At 39.7% G+C, this 19,027-nt stretch overlaps 1 protein-coding gene across 9 annotated transcripts in view; it reads right to left on the bottom strand.

The window, feature by feature from the left end:
- Positions 1 to 19,027, bottom strand: part of diaph2 (diaphanous-related formin 2) — a 382,480-nt gene that overhangs the window by 110,544 nt on the left and 252,909 nt on the right. For all 9 annotated transcript variants that reach the window (XM_052574739.1, XM_052574746.1, XM_052574744.1 and 6 more), the window contains one exon: positions 12,318 to 12,447. In XM_052574739.1, coding sequence (XP_052430699.1) covers positions 12,318 to 12,447 — 130 coding nt within the window. The remainder of the gene's footprint in view (positions 1 to 12,317; positions 12,448 to 19,027) is intronic.

The raw sequence follows: 19,027 nt of genomic DNA, 5'->3' as shown, positions 1-19,027 counted from the left end.
ATGATATTGTTAATAATAATAACAACAGCAGCAGCAGCAGCAGCAGCAGCAGCAGCAACAACAACAACAACAACAACAACAACAACAACAACAAAAATAAGTAATAATAATAATAATAATAATAATAATAATAATAATAATAATAATAATACCTTGATGCAATAGCGGAATTAAAGTCTGGCACAACAACCGATAATAAAATATGACCCAGTTTACCCATTTCAATTCATATGAGGGACTAGTTGGCATGAAAGGAGCAGCTTATATTGTCAGCGTGGCATTTCAGCCTGCAATGCAGCAACTCAGTATGAGTGCGCAGATATAGACAGAACCCGTGAAGACAAAAAAATAATAAAAAAAATACATCTATATATATTAAAGAACCCAGCCGCCAAAGTGTGACTGGACCTCCTTCAACTTGGTAAATGATTCAAGCTTACAGGATCAACAACAGCCCTTGTGTGTTGTGTGATCCCTGCCGGAGATGATTTGATTTGTGTGGGTGGGGTGTCAGGGAATACACTAAGTCATGATTGACAGCCTTGATAAGGACCTTTCTCCCCCTATCCCGTGATTTGAAAAATGTCACGCACCTGATCTCAATTTTGCACATGACATGCGCCACCAGCCACAAAGGTCAGAGCAGGTTTGGGGACTGCCGTCTTATTGATAACCATAGCAAACATGAAAAATGGGATTTGAAATGATCCACCATCTGTTTTAACTAGCACAAGCTGCTACTTACATCATATGATAATTACAGTATATAAAAAGGCTGATCTGTGAAGCAGGACTCCGCTGGAGCGCAGTGCGGTAACCAAGGTAGGGTCTAAAGCAGCCTGGGAGGATGAAGGAGAGGTAGGCAGACATGATATTTACAAGAACCTACCTTTGACTCCAACAAAAGTCCACCTTGTTGTCCTACTGGCTGTCAGTGATATGAACAAGGATGAACCATAAGGATCAGGCCAGTATTTCAGAGTTCTACTGGCTCTTTTCTTTTAAAAAAAGAAAAAAAAAAATACTATGCATTTTAAATAGTGACATTTTCATTTAATTTAATTAAATCTCATGAAGCTCATTTATTATTTAATCGTAAAATATTAGATGCAGCATATCCTTCTTTTTTAGCCTATATTAATAAGCTTTAATTTAATAAATATACATTTAGTGGTCACATCTGAGTCTTATTTGGAAGATATGCATTTAGCATATCTTGTTAAGAAGCCTCTATTATTTCACATTAGGATTATTTGGCGTTATAATTTTTAAGATGTAACTATGTCAAAACTCATGTGTTCTCAGTCACCCCCATGCTCACCAGCCACTAACCACAGTGGCTAAAATGACATAAACAGCATTTAGCTGGTAAGGCTGTAATCACTGAAATTACTGCATTCGAGGCGAGCAAGTGCATCGTGAGCTTGGGAAATCTGTTGGGGGCAGCTGATTTTACATATAAAGTGCCGGATATTACTTTCATTAGATTCATATTTTTTTAATCATTATTTGGCACTTCAGTCATTTAATTGTGCTCAGAGTGACTTCTTTAGTTGTGGTTAATCATGGCTCAGTTAAGGCCTGTTTCTCATTGCAACAGCAGCTGAGTGCTGCACTGTGGGATGTTATTGGGAAACTACAGTGCTAAACAAAGGTGGCTTGCAATACATTTCCCCCACACGGAGCGAGATTTTAATAACTCCACCAATGTGGAGACAAATATTGCTGCGAGATAAGACGCTGCAGGTGGTTAGACACCATGTTTATCACTGACACTTAACGAGCACACAACAAATAACAACAGTAAAAATGATATTGCTCATTAAAGGATCATTTTTCAAAACATAAAAAAAAAAAGTATCATGAATGTTTCTGCGAAGCCATTAAAATAAAGGGCAAGCGGTGGCATCATGCGGCTCACAGAAACTTCGAAACATTTTAAGAAGAACGTAGATTGTGAAGTCTAATGGTAAAGAAAAAAAAAAAAAGAAGTGGGGACAAAATAAGATGGAATTGGGCCTGTAAATGCTTTTGTTAGCGGCCAATAGAAAGCACTCAAGCACAGACAAGTTGTAATTCGGTTTCCTTTCACAGCTCGAGCCAAATCCAGGTCATCTCCTGCATGAGGTTTGCTTTTCTTCAGCTGTCTCTCACCTCTGCCTGACTGCAAACAACAGACAGCCTGAAAATTGCCAACATCCACTCTTATCTAGTTGCTCTCATGGAAATGAGTGACAGAACATAAAACAGTTGGGATTAAAAAGGGCAAAGACATCCATGATGAGTCTAAATTGTGATGTTTTGCATGGCCAATGCCACTGCCGTGTGTCAAAAAAGGAATCTTTATGTCCTTGTTTCTTCCGAGAGACCAATCTTTTTTCATTGGATGGAAGTGGTTTTTGAAAAAGTAATTAGTATTGAGGAGGAGGAAAAAAAGGTGTCTGTCAATTTCCTTTATAAGCATACCTCTCAATGATTTTAAGACACAAAAACCTGGCCACCCATTCAAATGGGCATTTACTGGCTAAAGGGCCTGGATTTAAAAACCAGACAACTAAATAAGACATCTGTGCACATGTAAACAAATGTCAACAGCCTTTTCCAATATCTCCTGATGGCTCAGTTTGTGGAAGCTAACCAGTCTGAATCAACCTCTCTTCAGAAATTGGGGAAGAGGGACTACCACAAATAAATGGATTTGGAACTATGGATTTTAGTAGCAATGCTTGTTTAAAATAATAATAATAATTCTACAACACTACGTCTGTATACATATGACTGCTTTGTTGTGATCCATGTGCAACAGTACTGCAAACCTGGCCCAGGTTGCATCCATTATCACGTACATTCTATTTATTCCAAAAGAAATGGGGTCACCATCAACAACAGCAAACGTGTGCTTTCATGGAGCACTGGAACTAAATTGGAGCACCACCAAATCAGTCCTCAACAAGTAAAAACTGGTTTCACCTTTAAGTGAACATAAAACAGCACACAGAACCCAATTTACTGCCATAATGTGTCATATTGAATGAAACAAGTTATTCAAAGAGAGAAAAATGTTGGCTGTGACTCGGTTTTATCCATCAGCATTTGATTCGATTGTGAAAAGTGGGTGCCAAATAAAACCAGACCGTGATGCAAGCTTGCCGTTGATTTTACAGCACTACATTCCTCCGGAAAACCAGTAAAAAAAAACAACAACAAAAAAACTATGAATAAATAACAATTTTGACTTGTGACGATCAATCAATGACTGTTGTTTTAGTTCGATTAAAAACAAGTAACAAAGAGTGTTGAGTCAGCTAATGCGCGGAGTCAAAATTATGTAAGGAAAGCATACTGCACTATTACTGTAAGCTATTTATCGAGTGCTGCAGAAAGTTGTTAGGATGAGGTTGTTTTGTCTTGCAAATAACCTCCAAGGAAAAGGTTTGACGTTGGTAGGGTTTAGTCATGCATGTCATCTGAAGAACTACAGCATTATCTTTTCATTCATCAATTCATTTTCATTTCCCTTTATTGTTTTGCCTCCAGATGTCCCCCTGATAAAGCCTCTCCGAGGTTTGTCACATCTGGTAAACACTCTAATATAACACTGCTTGTTTGTTCACTGCAGCATTCAGAGAGATTCAGTGAAAAAGAAACATTGTGTCTGGATATTCCGAGTTGTTTCAAACCTATTTGATTCTGACAGCTTTTGACAGGTCGGACTCAAAAGCTCTATCAGGCTACCAGGTGGAAATACGAAATGGTAAGATGAAGGTGGAGGGGGCGGAGGGATGAAGGGGAGTCAATAATGAGACACGCTCCTTCACACCCATGGAGATCTTGGCGGGGGGAGAGCAGCCACATTAAAGTGCTTTCAAGAACGAAGAAAAAGAAGAAAAAAAATCTGGCCTCAACCTGTCCAACAATCCCAGCATGCCGAGAGGTTGACAGTGACAGGACATATTTCTTGCCTGGCAAACAGCATTATTTTCATTTTCTGCTGCATTGTCGACTCTCATCCAGGTGAGCTGTCAGTATTTCTAAGCAGAGCAGTCAGCCTCTCTGCACGTGTCCATCCATGTCTGCGTACCTGCACCGCTGGACAGAAAATGAAAGAGGGGGGCTGCCACATCTCTCCGATATTCTAACAGGCCAAAAAAAAAAAAAAAAAGGGGGAAGAGGAATAAAGAAACATTTCATAAAAATCATCACTCATGCAGGACAGCTGGGGCAGACAGGCCTGCTTCCTGCTCCTGATATGCCCTCTGACAGACTGTCTTCTCTCCCAGCCAGCCTGTTGTGTAGCGGAGAGGACATCCTGCCCTAAAGAGTCAGTCTCACCTTGACTGCAAAACAAATACAAGAAGAGTAGCCCCCTTCACTGGACATTAAGCGGTCATCACATCATAAGCGGGCTGCCGGAGTCAGACACAACGGAAGATGGGTGATGGCTAACGCAATACAACGAAAGAGTGAAACGTCTTGGTTTGAAACTACAGGGCCATGAGTAGGGAATCAACATACACATCAAGTATATCAATCCAAAAAAAAACAGATATAGATGATAAAAAAAAAAGATGGTACTATCCTTGGATCTTATCTTTGGTCCTCCAGGAAAACAGGATCTGTACAGATTCTGTAAATGGTTAAACTCTTGTACTAGATTTTTTTCCCCCTCTCAGATGTTCACTTTGCTTTTAATCTAAAGTGCAAGAAGTGTGTGTGTGTGGTATGTGTGAGAGTGCTGCCCTCAGCATCTTAATCCAGACATGTTTGGCATGCATGTATGTGTGGTGCTGATAAGGCCTGCATTTTCGGAGAGCTGAGCCAAAGCATCAAATGTAGGGCACATCTCCATGGACTGATCTGCAGGGGGAAAGAATTCTGTAGGTGTGACAGAAGAGAGAAAAAAATTGAGAGAAGGGGGTACACCTCATTAGAGGTGAAGTCTATAGACTTTATGTACTAACAAATAACAATACTTTATTAATCTAGGTTCATGTTGATGTCACATTAATAATTGTTCAAAATCACTGTGAACTATGAGCAAGTCATTGATTCATTCAGGAATGAAACCCAACTGCTCTATGTTGCTCAGAGATCTAACTTTAGTTTGTCATAACATGGATGTGCTCTTAAATTACAAGCATGCATTCTTGACATATGGCATTATAATAAAGCCATAAAATTAAATAAAACTACAACAAAAACTGCAAAAAGGAACACTAGCCATGCATATAAAAGAATTAAGTTTACGCATCATCATGTCCAAATCATATCCTATAACCGAAGGCACAGAAAAATAAAGATCCCACATTAAAATTATCACAGTAAAAGAATCTCTTCCATTTATTCAACAGATCATTTTATATGAGCGAGAGAGAGAGAGAGAGAGAGCGAGAGAGAGAGAGAGAGAGAGAGAGAGAGAGCGAGAGAGAGAGAGAGAGAGAGAGAGGGAAAGAGAGAAATCACTTGTTTTGTAATTCATGTGAAAAAGTTATTTTGGAATATGCAATGCAACCATGAGAGAACACAGTACTGAGCTCATTACGTAGAAAAAGAAAAAAAGTGCATATTGTATACAAATTCATATGTCCCCCCTTCCCATTCTTTTTTTCCTTCGATCGGACTCCAAACTAGTTTGCCCGTGGCTGTGCCATATACTGAATAGATTTATGAGCACATTTGTGTTATATTTCCCCTTGGATTGTCAGTCTGCCTTGGCATGGGGTCACAATGGTGGCTTGAGGCAGAACGTTGGTGGCCCCTTCTTTAGTGGGGCGCTGAGGATGGGTTTAACAAGGCAGATTTGTCAATAACAGTCGCTCCAGGCTTCCCCGGCTCTATTAGCGAAGGTCAGAGGTGGAAAAATACCAGCATCAAGGAGAACCCATTCTCGATCTCGACGGAATCATCATTACCAATCGCCTGCTCGTGGAGGGGACTGCATTAAGCAGGAAATTGTGGGCAACATCTACAACGCGGATGGGTTGATACGGCCATCTCGGTTCATCCGCAATATACGCTTTATGCCCATAAATGGGAGCTGCCTTTATTGACACAAACACAATTTAACAGCACTATTCGGCGAGATGACAGGATAAATCAAGGCCACTCTTATATATGTCAGTCAGGTAATGAGAGATATCAGCCGAACGAGAGGTGAGTATTCCTCTCATTGAGACTCACTCATCCCACATCAGTCAGGGAACAGAGAGCGCCCCAAGCAACATTCAACCTGACCCCATTTAAGGCTTAACTAACAGCAGATATATTTTCGGTGTGTTCCCCCTCGCCGAGACATGCGGCTGAACTCCTGATCCCTGCTTGTTCTTTCTTTCCCCAGGGAAATTATCAATCTTTAATTATCCAGGCCCAGCACCAAGCAGCGGGGTGGGGAACCATGGTGGCAGAGATGATATTCCCACAACGGACCACTCAGCACTGACGGGCAGATAAAATATCGGGCATATAGCGATACTCTCGCATACTTACATTTGCAGGGTGTCCTTGAGCTAGAGGATTCTAGCATCAAGCAAAATCCCTTTTTAAAGTATCTATTTATTTTCTACAAATGGCTTTGAAGATACGCCGCTCAATGTGACCTTGCGAGAGTGAAGGTTCAGCTGCACTTGAGGATAGTAAGAATTTCAATGCCCGTAAAAGCACTTGTTTGATTCCTCAAAACGGTTTCAAATGGCTCAAGTTGAGTTCTGGTCAGGATTTAGCACTTAAATAGAACAAGACTGGTTTCGGAAGCATGGGTTATACAGTATAATGTATAACATACAGGGAGTCAGTCATTTAGAGCTGGATGGGGGGGCTTATGTCATGCTTTTGTATGTGTTAAAATAAAAGGAGTTACATTTAACAGAAATGTTTAAACTTTGCAGAAGTATTGTAAACTGAGTGAATGCCCCATTGTCCAGAGCTATAGTAGCATGTAACTTTGAGCACTTTGAAAAAGTGTTCGAGTCACTGGTAAGAGGCTTTACAGACTCCCTTCTGTACAGCAAACGGCAAAACTCGACACAGCAATTGTTTATTTTTTTTTCTGCCTTAACATTTTCTGTTGCGCAGCTGCACTGAAGAAAAGCAACAGCACAAGCGATCAAACTAAAGAGATAACGACGGCTTCACGAGTGGAGGCAGGCTTTTGCAAGAGCATTACTCTTGCATACTGAATTGTCTGTTGACATACAGCGTGCACTTCACAAAACAAGGTCTTGACCACAATCATCAAAACGCATGCTTTATGACTGCTGTGCTCCAGTTCACTCTAGGATGAAGAACAACTGATATAGAGCGGCAGCTGATTCATGTTGCAGCTCGACACCAGGACACCCTTTCTTGCTCTTATAATTTCCTCTCTTGTCCTAGCTTCGGCTTCCACGAATTACGAGCACACAAAGCTACTAAACAAGACACAGCCATTTACATTACGGACAAGACAAATAGAACGAAAAAGGGGCAGCACCTGAACAATTACACTGATTCATTTTCCATATGCAGGGTATGATTAATGTTATGGTAACACTTCTGTTATAAGGCAAGGAATGTATATGAATGTGGAGCCGTTCTCTTCAATACTGCAGGCTCTGCCAACTGATTCCCCCGTGTACATTTAATGTGCATATTAATATTTTTTTTTAAGAAAAATATATTATGTTTGTTTATGAAGTATATTTATACTATAAATTAAAATTTTGAATTTTGAACCATCTGCAGGTTCAGGTTTGTGATGTAACATAACAGGTAGAACTGCTGCCAGCATCCATCCACAGCTTTTTTTTTTTTTTTTTTGTGGGCAGGGGGGTGTAACAGAGCAGCCCAGGAGGGATGAACTTCATGAATAAGTAAAGGGGAAAATACAATGCCACTCTGATTTCATGGTCGCTCCCCATGTCCCAGCCCTTCCTTGAGACTCAGCACATTTCTCCCTGTCCTCCCAGGATGATCAAAACACATTCTAATTAGCACCGCCCTTGATGGAGGTGGATTTTAATGGATGAGACAGGAAAGTCGAGAGCTCCTCTGCCCAGAGGGAAGCTCGGCCTGGGGAGGCAGGCCATGACTGCTTCTGACCTTTACCTGGGCAACATATTTTTTACAAGCTGGCTGGCACAAAGGTATTAGGGGATGCAATCATGTGTGTCAGGAAGCAGTGGCTAGTCGGCCTGGGACTGCTACCACATATCTCCTATCTAAACAGATTTTTTATTATTAAAAGCAAAAACCATAATTATGTTGCTGAGGTGGATAAAATACTAAACACATTATAAACAAACCCCTTTACGTGATTCTGTGCTGCCAGAACAGATGAAGATTTGTCATCATGATTATCTAGGAGGATGATGTCAGGTCAAATCAAAATTGACATCAAAATTGCATTCTACAACACCCCATTGAGCAATGGATAGATTGCATACAGTAAGAAACTGCAGAAGACAGAAGGGGGAGAAAATAAATAAAACCAGACGGAGATAGTGAAAGCATGTTAGACAAACATCCTTCTGAATCGTATTAACAGATTCAAGCAAATGCCAAATTGTGACTCGGCTTAAAAGATACATGGGATGATGCAATTAAGATTGATTAGCAAACGGCTGCCATTTCAATTTCAATTTGTCAAGACAGTTTTTGGAATTAGCATAACAATGATAGAATACAGGGCAGTTAACTTTGGGCAAGAGCTGAAATGTTGTATAATGTGATCAAAGCTGAGGTCAGTTCAGAAGAGCTTAAAGATGCTCCGCTGGCCCACAGCCAGTTGACAGAACTGGTAGAGCATATGCCCTATTTGGCCAGTGTTGTGTTGCTATACATCTTTCAGTTGGTAAATGTTTGGTTTTCTCTGATATACTGAACATTTCTGCTGTAAATTGCACTGATTTAAACTTGTCACCAAGGTAATGTTACAAAGCTGGCAAACATAATTCGGCTTTGTTGAAACGGCAATAATGACTTGTGACATTCATCTTTAGAATGCACTGAAAATTATAAACCAATCAGTAATGTGTTGCATTGCCATAAATTTAAAAATCTATCCATCCATCCATCCATCCATCCACAAATGTTTGACTTCCTTTCCTGGACTCTTTCTGTTTCACTATCTCTGTGGAGATTTGGGACTGAGGGAAAGACATTCTGCAGTCACCAATCAAGGAGGAACTGAAGGGAGACAATAACTTTCTCAAGCAAATCAGGCAGAACTGATTGCTCTTTTCAATCAAGTATATTAAGAGTGCCAGTTCCGACATTTGTAAATGGATATGTGATTATTGAATGTGTGCGCGCAACCTTTTGGAACAGATCTTGATGCAACAGGAAGAAATCACCTGATTTGGTCTTCCCTCATGCGTGTCGGGGCAAAGTACACTACCCGAGCGCAGAGATCAGGCAAGAACATGGGACATGCGATGGGAAGCTTATCGGAACTACATACATTGAGAGGACCATGAGAAGATTCTGGTGTACAATCAGAGTATCCGGGCTTTACACAAAGCTCAAACAGAAGAGATCAGCAGGGTGTAGAGCCGTGTGCTCCTGTGGGCACGGGCAGACTGGGACAGGATAGGGTTTGCAGCGCACCAGTGCTCTTGTGTTCTGGTGTGCAACTCTGAAAAAAACGGCTAAAAAAAAACGCTTTGATGGGGAGACAGGGATAAAGTGGAGGAAGCATTATTCTTAAGAGACAAAAATGTACTGTTCTTTGTGAGAAATATGGAGTGAGATACAAAAAAAAAAAAAAAAAAAAAAGGAAACAGAAAGCCCAAAGGTTAGTTCTGCACAGCACAGAGGAGGGTGAAAAAGAAAAGCCAGAACTTAAGAAAAGAGAGGTAGCAGGAATTACAGAGCATGAGCGGCTCAGGGTTAAGGTGAGCTGTGCTACCATGTTAAAAGAAGAAACCGATTCATGTTCTCTCTCCACTTTGACATGAACAGAATGGTCTCCAAAAGATCATTAGCTAAAACTGAATTATTCATTCATGACTGCTTCAACCAGGTGGGACATCTGTATGCAATGCATTACATGTCAGATCGCCAGGTAAGGGCTAAAAAATTGATTTAGAAAATCCATGTAAGATATATTTTTTCACAGTATTTCATTTTCAGCATTAGTTTGGCATTAAGCATAATTAGCTTTGATGTAATGGTCAAAAGTTAATATTTACAGTTTATGGGAATCTATTATCATGCCGCGTAATATATAATGTGTTATATATAAATACAATTCGAATTTACACTTTAAAATTCACACTTTAAAATGCATAACTGAGCTATATATAAATAAAACGGTGGCATTCTTTAAAATTAATTATAATTGTTAACACATATATAGCGGGGTGGCCTTTCTTGCTGTAAGATTCTCACAGAGCTGACACCGGCTTACAGAGGTATTCACACTAATTAACTAAATCGGAGCCACAAACTGCTTAACTCACTCCAAATTAGACAAAGACCACGCACAAAGAACCGATTCTCTCTGAAATGTGTCTCTTCAAAGACTTAGGCTTGTGCATTCATCCATCCATCTACCTTGACAAAGATGCAGCTGGTCTATTCGACAGTGACCGCATCCATCACAACAAAGCACTAAATTACTTTTATTAGATCAGATAAGCAATTAGGTAACTAACAAAGTAAATAAAGCTCAAGGGCTTCAACCAAACAGTTCCGAATGGAATTAAAGACAAATTAGCTTATTGACAGGAGAAATTGCGCCACTGCTGGGATACGCGTGCCTGTATTTTTGTTTTTCCCCCTGACGGAGACGAACACAGACAGACATTGAGAGTGACAATAATACGGGAGATTATTGCATTCACTGAGGGTCTTCATTTCCAAATCTGTTCGAAATGAATGAGAGTTAAGAAGCCAGATATTTAAATTTGCAGAAATCTCCCTCAGCATAGTGGGAAGCACTAAAGCTCTTAATCACTGCAAGCCATAATAAGAATCCATTCCGCAATGTCAGAACGGCTGTGTGAGACTCCACCACCATCCCTGCTAAGCTACCTCCCCATTTGGACTCTTAACCTTTCTTGACGGCCATACTGTGGAACATATGGGCCCCTTGCGTTTCATTATAGTTCTTTCATCAACCCTCAGAACTGCTTTGCACCATTCTAATGAAACTTGTCTGTTCGCAGCATTAGAAACGGCTGGATTTACACATAGCAGAAGGATTAAGACAGGTTCTTTGGCCATTAACTAATTTTATTTCATTCTCTGCAAAAGCTCTAATTATAGTCTGTGGGGCCAATTGCGTCCAGTCTCCTGGGTTGATCTCTGTAACATTAGTTCATCTAATTCAAGCCATAAAAAGCCTCAAAGCTCACGGTTTTAAAGAGGACCACAGGAGAAAAGCAATAAAGGATTTGTCGAACACCATAAAGCAGCGTGATTTAGATAGATGGAGGGAGGTATATATATGAGGGTAAATATCTCAAGGTCACACCTGACAGAGGCCCAAACTTTTCCAAAGGACGCGGCTGATATCTGTAGATTAGGGGTCATAATGTCTTCAAAAACCAAAGCTGGTTGTTCAGTTAACCAGGCATAAAACATTTAAAGGGAATTCTGTTAAAATATTAAATATGATAACTGTTTATGGGTGGGAAGAAACAAAAGGATAGACTTCTGGATCATGATAAAGTGCATCTTTATCTAGCCTGAAACAAACATGTGGCAAAACTGAATTACATGGCATTATTACCAAGTCTTCCAAACTGACAGTAATAATGCCATCACAGACATGCAAGGAAACTGAGTCATTTTACTATAATATTACATTGTGCCTTAACAGCAATCAGACAGAAAAGGTTGAAAGAATTGAATTCCTGATAAAAATCACTTTATTTTCTATCAAAAATAACTTTCTGTGCTGTATGGACACTCTATATTTAACTAAGGTAGCTATTGTAGGGAACAATGTGAACTTTGCTTTAAAAAAATAAATAAATAAACAAAATAACACTGCAACTATCATCAATGCTAATCCTCTGTTCTAACTCTTATTTGTATGCAGTTTTATAGGGAGAAACGAATCATATGACTCACAGTCATTTTCATTATGTCAAGCACTAAAACTGTATTAGTGTCCTGATATAACTGGAGGTTTAGTCACATGATATGCTCCACAATTCTGCAAAGACCATAAATGCAAATAAAATCAGACAAATAAACCATAATAATAATTTACAACAATTATATTGTGCTCCACTAAATAAACCCTGTAAAAGTAAAAAAGCATTTGCATTTAAACATACTGCCACATGATTGACCAAAAAAAAAAAAGAAACTACATATACATATATTCTTACCCTTGCTGGCACTTTCAACATGCTGAAGCTCATCAGGAAACTTCAGGACCTCAGGATACTTTTCTTCACATTTCTCGGCCAGAAAGTGCAGAAGAGTTGTATTCTGGTCTGTCGACTTGGTGTCACGAAGCTGCAGAGAAAATATTTCGAAATGAGTCACGAAATTGCAGGTAATACAGTCACTTTAATGATTAAATATTTAAGTAAACCACAACTTAGAATAAACTATTAATGTACATCAATCAGCTATCAGAAAGATATACACACAATATATACAACGGCTGAACGATTAAATAACAGAACAATGGAAAGACAGACAGACAGACAGACAGACAGACAGACAGACAGACAGATAGATAGATAGATAGATAGATAGATAGATAGATAGATAGATAGATAAGCAGGATAACATCAATATATGTATGCGTTGTCGACAGCACTTCAAGTTGTTTGTGCAGAAATCTGACAAATAGGCATGTCAATAAAGTTGAAATTGGTTGGAGCAGAGTGCACAGAGGCATATTTCCCCCTGTTTACTTATTTACCACGTTTAATTTGAAAATAAGCTTTCTCCCCCAAACCACAAGCGTTCTTTGTACAAGATTAAGGTGACATGAAAGAAATGAAATATTGAGATCAATACACACCGCTCACACTATTGCTGAGGGCTGCTGCAGTGTACGCAATAAACTTCCTGAATTTCATCTTAATATCAGCTCATATCAAGGATCAGATAAACTGGACCAGAGTTAAACAACTATAAAAAAATATAGATATGATAAACCAAACATGGAGCAGTTTTGCTCTTTCTCTCCCTCTCTTCTTCATTTGGAGGGCCATGGCTGGGGGCCCACATTAAGCAGTGCACTGGGGCTGGGTGACCTCTTCACCCTCTCAGACTCAAACAGATTGTTTGCTGTCAAGCCTAGACTCCAGAAAGGCTGCTTTCGCACAGAAGATGGCTGCTGAGTCCCGCAGCAGAGCCGGGGAAGGCAGAATGAATCCTCAAGCTGGACTGCACAGCAGATGTGATATTAACCTTTACACAAACTGATGGCAAACTTACGACAGCTGGCACATTTCCCCACTACACATAATGTCTCCCATAGATTTTCTTTTCCAAAATGTCTCTGCGGATAGAGAGGTGAAGAATTGGTTTTCTGCTGGAAAAATGTGGCAGGTACAATGAGGCAAATTAATAAATGGATGCAGTGTTTTGCCTCTTATAGCTTCATAAATTGTAACGGGTGTGTTTGTCTTAAATGTGACCTGAGCATCGGACCAATTATAATACAAAAGTCACAAGAAAACAAACATCAGGCATTACTATAACTCTGATCATGTGTTTTATTTAAAGGTGACGTGATGGAACACATGAATGGCTTTCCTCTTTAAAAAGATGATTTTTCACAACGCAAGGATATACGTGCATTTAGCAGTTATACAGCTTTTTGAATAGTGTTTAATTACGCGATAAAACGTGTGGTAGTTTTTCAAAATAACATGAAATACAATGATATGTTCATAATCCCACCAATCATCTAAGAGCTGGCCAGACTGACAAAGTGCTTACGGTGTTGTGTGTAAAAGTGAAGGTGGAAACACTCATGTAAATCTAAACTGTTTTTGGCTCAATAAACTTTGACTAACACCTACACACCTGACCATCAGGCTGTCAACGTTGACAGAGTCCCTCGCCAGCCAGCTGCTGGGTCGTGAGTGGATGCTGATGTTTCATTTAATAGCAGGCAGAGATGAGATAAGCCTCCTCTGCCTGAAAAGCTGACAGGAGTCTCTCCCCCCCGCTGCATTCCATTACGGCCCATCCAGCGTACGTGGCCCATCTTCCCTAATGATCTGGGATTAGTTAAATGATATGCACACCGAAGGATTCATTTATCATTTTGAGATGCAAACAAAGGCGATATATTAATCTAAGCACATCGTGACGTATAATTACCTATTCAAAAGGGTCTCAGAGATCAATAAAGCTTTTAGCCCTGCAAGGCCTTTGTATCCTTTGCAAAGTGAGAAAGCCTTCCAATTGTTTCCAGGTAGGATGAATTGCTGTGAGCTCAGACTGGAGGAGTCACAATTGATTAATCCATTAGGAAAGCATAATTTAGCCCCTAGCTTTACAGCCCTTTTAGTGGTATTTATCTATTTATCAGAGAGAACTACTGCACACTTTTCCACATCTGCCACACTAGAGGAATCCCAGCAAAAAGTCCAGCAAATAATCCGTGAATTATTATCGGAATTTCCTGTGGAGTGTTTTCATTTGAAAATGCCACTGTGTTCCAGCATCCATTAGATAAATCGCTTCCAATTTCTCCCTGAGAGATTGGCAATAAATGAGAGCAGACATAGAGACATGCCTCAGCTGCAATCTCCAATATAATACAATACACGCAGCACCTCACAGAGTCTCGCTGCTAAAGATGAAGCAAGGGAAACATAACATAACAACACCAGATCCTAAATGCTGGTTTATTTTCTTCTGGAATGACCCTTTCTTCTACGCAGCTGGCTGTCTAAAATCAATATTGGTTTACAAGGATTGGAACAAGAAACAGAGCACGGAAGAACAACAAGAAATCTAAGCAAACAAACACGGAGGTCTTCCTTTTCCCTTTAACCGAGACCGAACCCATGCGGCGCTCACACGCTATCGGTGAGGAGCGCGACGTTCGCTGCTGTTTCTGTGAAAGCTGTTGTTTTGTGCGCATTATTAAACACTCCTCTGACGGTCCATGTGTGCACATTCTCAATAAATATGGGTTGAGCTTAAAGTCTGCGCCGTTGCAAATTACATATCTCCATTTTGATCTACTGACGCCTTCATGCGTGTGAATTAAAATACGCGCAATGGTTAAGGTGGAAGTAATTGTGAATGCTCTGGTGCAAATATCAAAACGGGGCCAGTTGCTCTTGGGCTGCCAACACTGCATCCGATTCCTAATGTTGTTTTCTTTATTTAAACAGAATTAAGTTTTGCACCCGCTCAGCCACGGGGTGTTTACCAATCAGCCAGCACTGAGCTGCTAATGCGCAGAACAGCGACAGAGCAGGCGGAGAGATAATGCACTTTAAAGGCTTTTCCATCCGACGCTGACGACCTCAGCATGCGTACTGCATGCCTGCCTCCTCTGATTTCCACAGCTATCACACCAAACAAGCCTCACACAGTCTATGTCTTTTAAGAGGGAAAAAACCCTCAACCTTAGGAAAAAATTTAATACAATATAAAATCCCTAAATCTTCCAACACGTTAACTAACTTTGTGCTAGTTTTACTTGATTTCTATTTGAAGATGTACCGTGCATCATAACGATGCCATCTTCAGGATGCCACCATCAGGTTGAAACTGATAAACCTGATCCAGTCTTATAATTATTGTTGTTTTGAAACCGTTTATTTTTATATTTTCGGTTTTCATTCGATTTTGAGAGTTTTAGTGATTTTGTTGTTTTGTCATTTTAGTAGTCAGTTTTTATTCTCGATTCTATTTCAGTCAACAGAAATCAGAAAACAAAATATTTATTTGTAATTAACACTCAATTAAAAACCATCTGTGCAGAGTTGTTTTCCTTATTTTAGCATTGCCAGAACATTTAACACATTTGAAATGTTTTATGTTACATAGCGTATATTTTAAGAAAATCTTGACAAGAACACATTTCTCAAGTTATTAAACTACATTTTTAATGGAATAGCTCAAAATAAAAGCTTCTAAACTTCAGATCAGAATAGGTCATTTGTTCAACATCATGACAGATGCAACTTTCAGACTGATGCCACGTATGTATCTTGGGGAAACAAATGAAATACATTTTGAGGCTCTGCAAAGGAATTGATTTTTGAATTGCATTAGTTATTTATATCTCATGCCATTAAATGCTACTACTGAACTCTTTGGTGCTCACTGCTCCAATGTACATTCAATAAAAAAGGCTGTTTTGCACCTTGAAACTGTGCAATATGACAGTCCTCCAGTGATGTTGAAAGATTTAAGTGGCAGTTATTATTGCCAGACTTTCAGTGCTAATCACATCAGCCTAATGGCCAGTGAAGGGAATACCAAATGAGGGTGAATATGTAATGACTTGCACGAAATCCAAGACTGCAATAATTGACATGGACATGCGAGGAACATTATATTGGTCTCATTTTCAATGGACACGTAATAGCAAGGTTCATTTCACAAGAGCCCGAATAATGTCCTGAAAATTACCAGCAATCGAACCACAAGGGTTTTCGTGAAATGGCATGTTCAATTGATGCTCAATCTTTCCGTGAATAACATGTTTAAAGATTCAGATATTTATCGACTGCGGCCGGACCTCTCGCCTTCATAATTTGACAATAAAGACACCTCAGTGGCACAATGGCTTTTCTACCTCCTGTGGATTATAATAAGGTTGGCAGGAGTGACTTCTGCAACAGTCTGCCAGTTTTAACCGCTGCCACTCAACTGTTCGAAACCATGTGACAAGAATCAAACAAAAGAAACACACAGGAATGAATGACAGCGGTATGTTAAAACAATCTCATGTGAAAAATCACCAAGGGACGGGTGGGTTGGAACGGGAATAGAGAGGGAGGGCAAGTATGAGCGTCTGCTGGTGTCTCCACGTCAGTGCACCGGCAACTTCGTAATCATTCCCCACTGCGACTGCACTGCTGCTGGAGACGCATGCTGAGAGAGCTAATTAGCACGGCCCTCCACACTGTGTCCGTTCCCCCTCACACACCCCGCAGCCAAGCTTCCCCACATCCCTTTCACACGTGTGAGGATGCAGCATGCTCACACTTTCATTAGATGGGGATCAATCATCTGCTCACATTGGGTAATCACAATTTAATTTCATGCATTTCAAATTTTAATTTGTTTATTATTATGCCCCAAACTGTCATTACAGAAAGCCGCTACTGTGCAGGTTTGTTTTCATCTGCCAAGTAAGATCAGCACTATGCGGAGAGAAAGAGACAAAAAAATCTTGGTACATTCTCCATGCCGTGAAGGAGCAGACGTCTGAGGTCTAAGGTTTGTATGATTCAGTTCATGGAAACATTACATAAATTATCTCTGCCAAAACATAGAGAGCTGCCTTCAGAAGCAGTATTTTAAGAAACCATCACAGGCATGCTTCTGATGCAAAGTGACCCAGAAGGTAAGCAACTTAATTATACTGCCTACAAAAGATACTCTTTTTGGACAAAAATCAATAGCAGAATGCATTTGTTTTTATAAGAGTGCATGTGTGGGTGGGGGGTGGTTTGGGGTAAATAAATGTTTATTATGAGTACTAAAGTATAATGCAATGTACCTATGTAGTGTGTTCTAAATTGGTACTTTATGGTTTTCCATGCTGTTGCATTTATTACAAACATGTGTTGCAGTTATTTCGTCTGTCACTTTAAACTCACTGCACAAGCTCTAATTCAGATGGATTCTGACTGGCTGTCAATGTTTTTCATCAGCTGGAGAAAAAAAAAAAAAACTTTCTGAAAGTGATTTCAACAAAATCGTTCCTCTCTGTCTTCACGGTTACATCTTTGTTGTGGAATTCCCTATTCCCATATAATTAGAATTAATATTAAAACTTTAGAATTACCGTTATTTTATAGTTTGCATCCTAGATGTGAACAGCCCTTTAGAAGATTTTTAAATAAGCTAATCTGTCTTCATTTATCTCCTGTAAGGGAGAGAGGGTGGATAAGAAAGAAATAGAGGGCAAAAAAATGAAAGCATTGACCCTTCACAGAGGTTTAAGGTGATTAACCAGTCATTAATTTTATCTGACAAAACTGTGAGCTGATTAGCACAGTGAGGTGAAACCTATTGATATAATAGAAGCTGAGCACAGGGAGGGCAAGATATGCAGCCAACAATTCTGCAAACAGTAGACAACACAGTAAGGAGTCCCACTGAGAGAGAGGGAGAGAGATTTCTATCAAATTAGTGAAGCAGACATTCTTTGGCACGTACCACATCAGTAATGTCAGCTTCTCTGGTAATCTTGTTTGAAATTGAATAATCTAATTTGCTTTAAGTTATGATGTTCCACTAATTTTCCAGTCAAGGCACTTCCATTTTGCTAGTCCAATGCATCGCTCCTCTTGTTCGCCTATGCCTCTGTGATTACGCTGATGTTCGTCCAGACATTGATGAATCAGGGATTTCTCTCAACAATAGAGGTTTCCAGAGGGGTTCTTTCAGAAGAGCGGTAAGGGAACAGACGAGCAAATGTAAGACACCTTAGACTGGCTTCAATTTGGAATAAAAGTACAAATACATAAAAAAAAAAAAAAAAAAAAAAAAAAAACATCTAAGAAAAAAAAAAGTGAAACACAAAAGGATATGGTAGAACTGAAGGAGGAGGTCGGGTCGGTGGGGTCGGTGAGGTCGGTGAGGTCGGTGAGGTCGGAAGGGCCGGCTGATATCAAAATGTTATTAATGAAAAAAAAAAATATATATATATATAAGCATAGGTGAAAAATTTGAAAATGCCATTTACAAGCACAGCTCACACTGTTGTCAGGATAAGCATGGTGAGTCATAGCCTTCGAAATATTCATGGGGCTAAAGCTATTACATTTCTAATTCAATTGTTCCCTCACTGTGATAATGCAAAGGGGCTTTTCTGTACCGGTGCTACAATTTGTATTCAGCCAATGTTTCAGAAAAATCTCTTTATGAGGATACT

The sequence above is a fragment of the Carassius gibelio genome, chromosome B14 (assembly GCF_023724105.1).
Source record: "Carassius gibelio isolate Cgi1373 ecotype wild population from Czech Republic chromosome B14, carGib1.2-hapl.c, whole genome shotgun sequence".
NCBI classification, from domain to species: domain Eukaryota; kingdom Metazoa; phylum Chordata; class Actinopteri; order Cypriniformes; family Cyprinidae; genus Carassius; species Carassius gibelio.
Note: the sequence above shows the minus strand (reverse complement) of the source record. Positions and strands in the feature narration are given on the sequence as shown.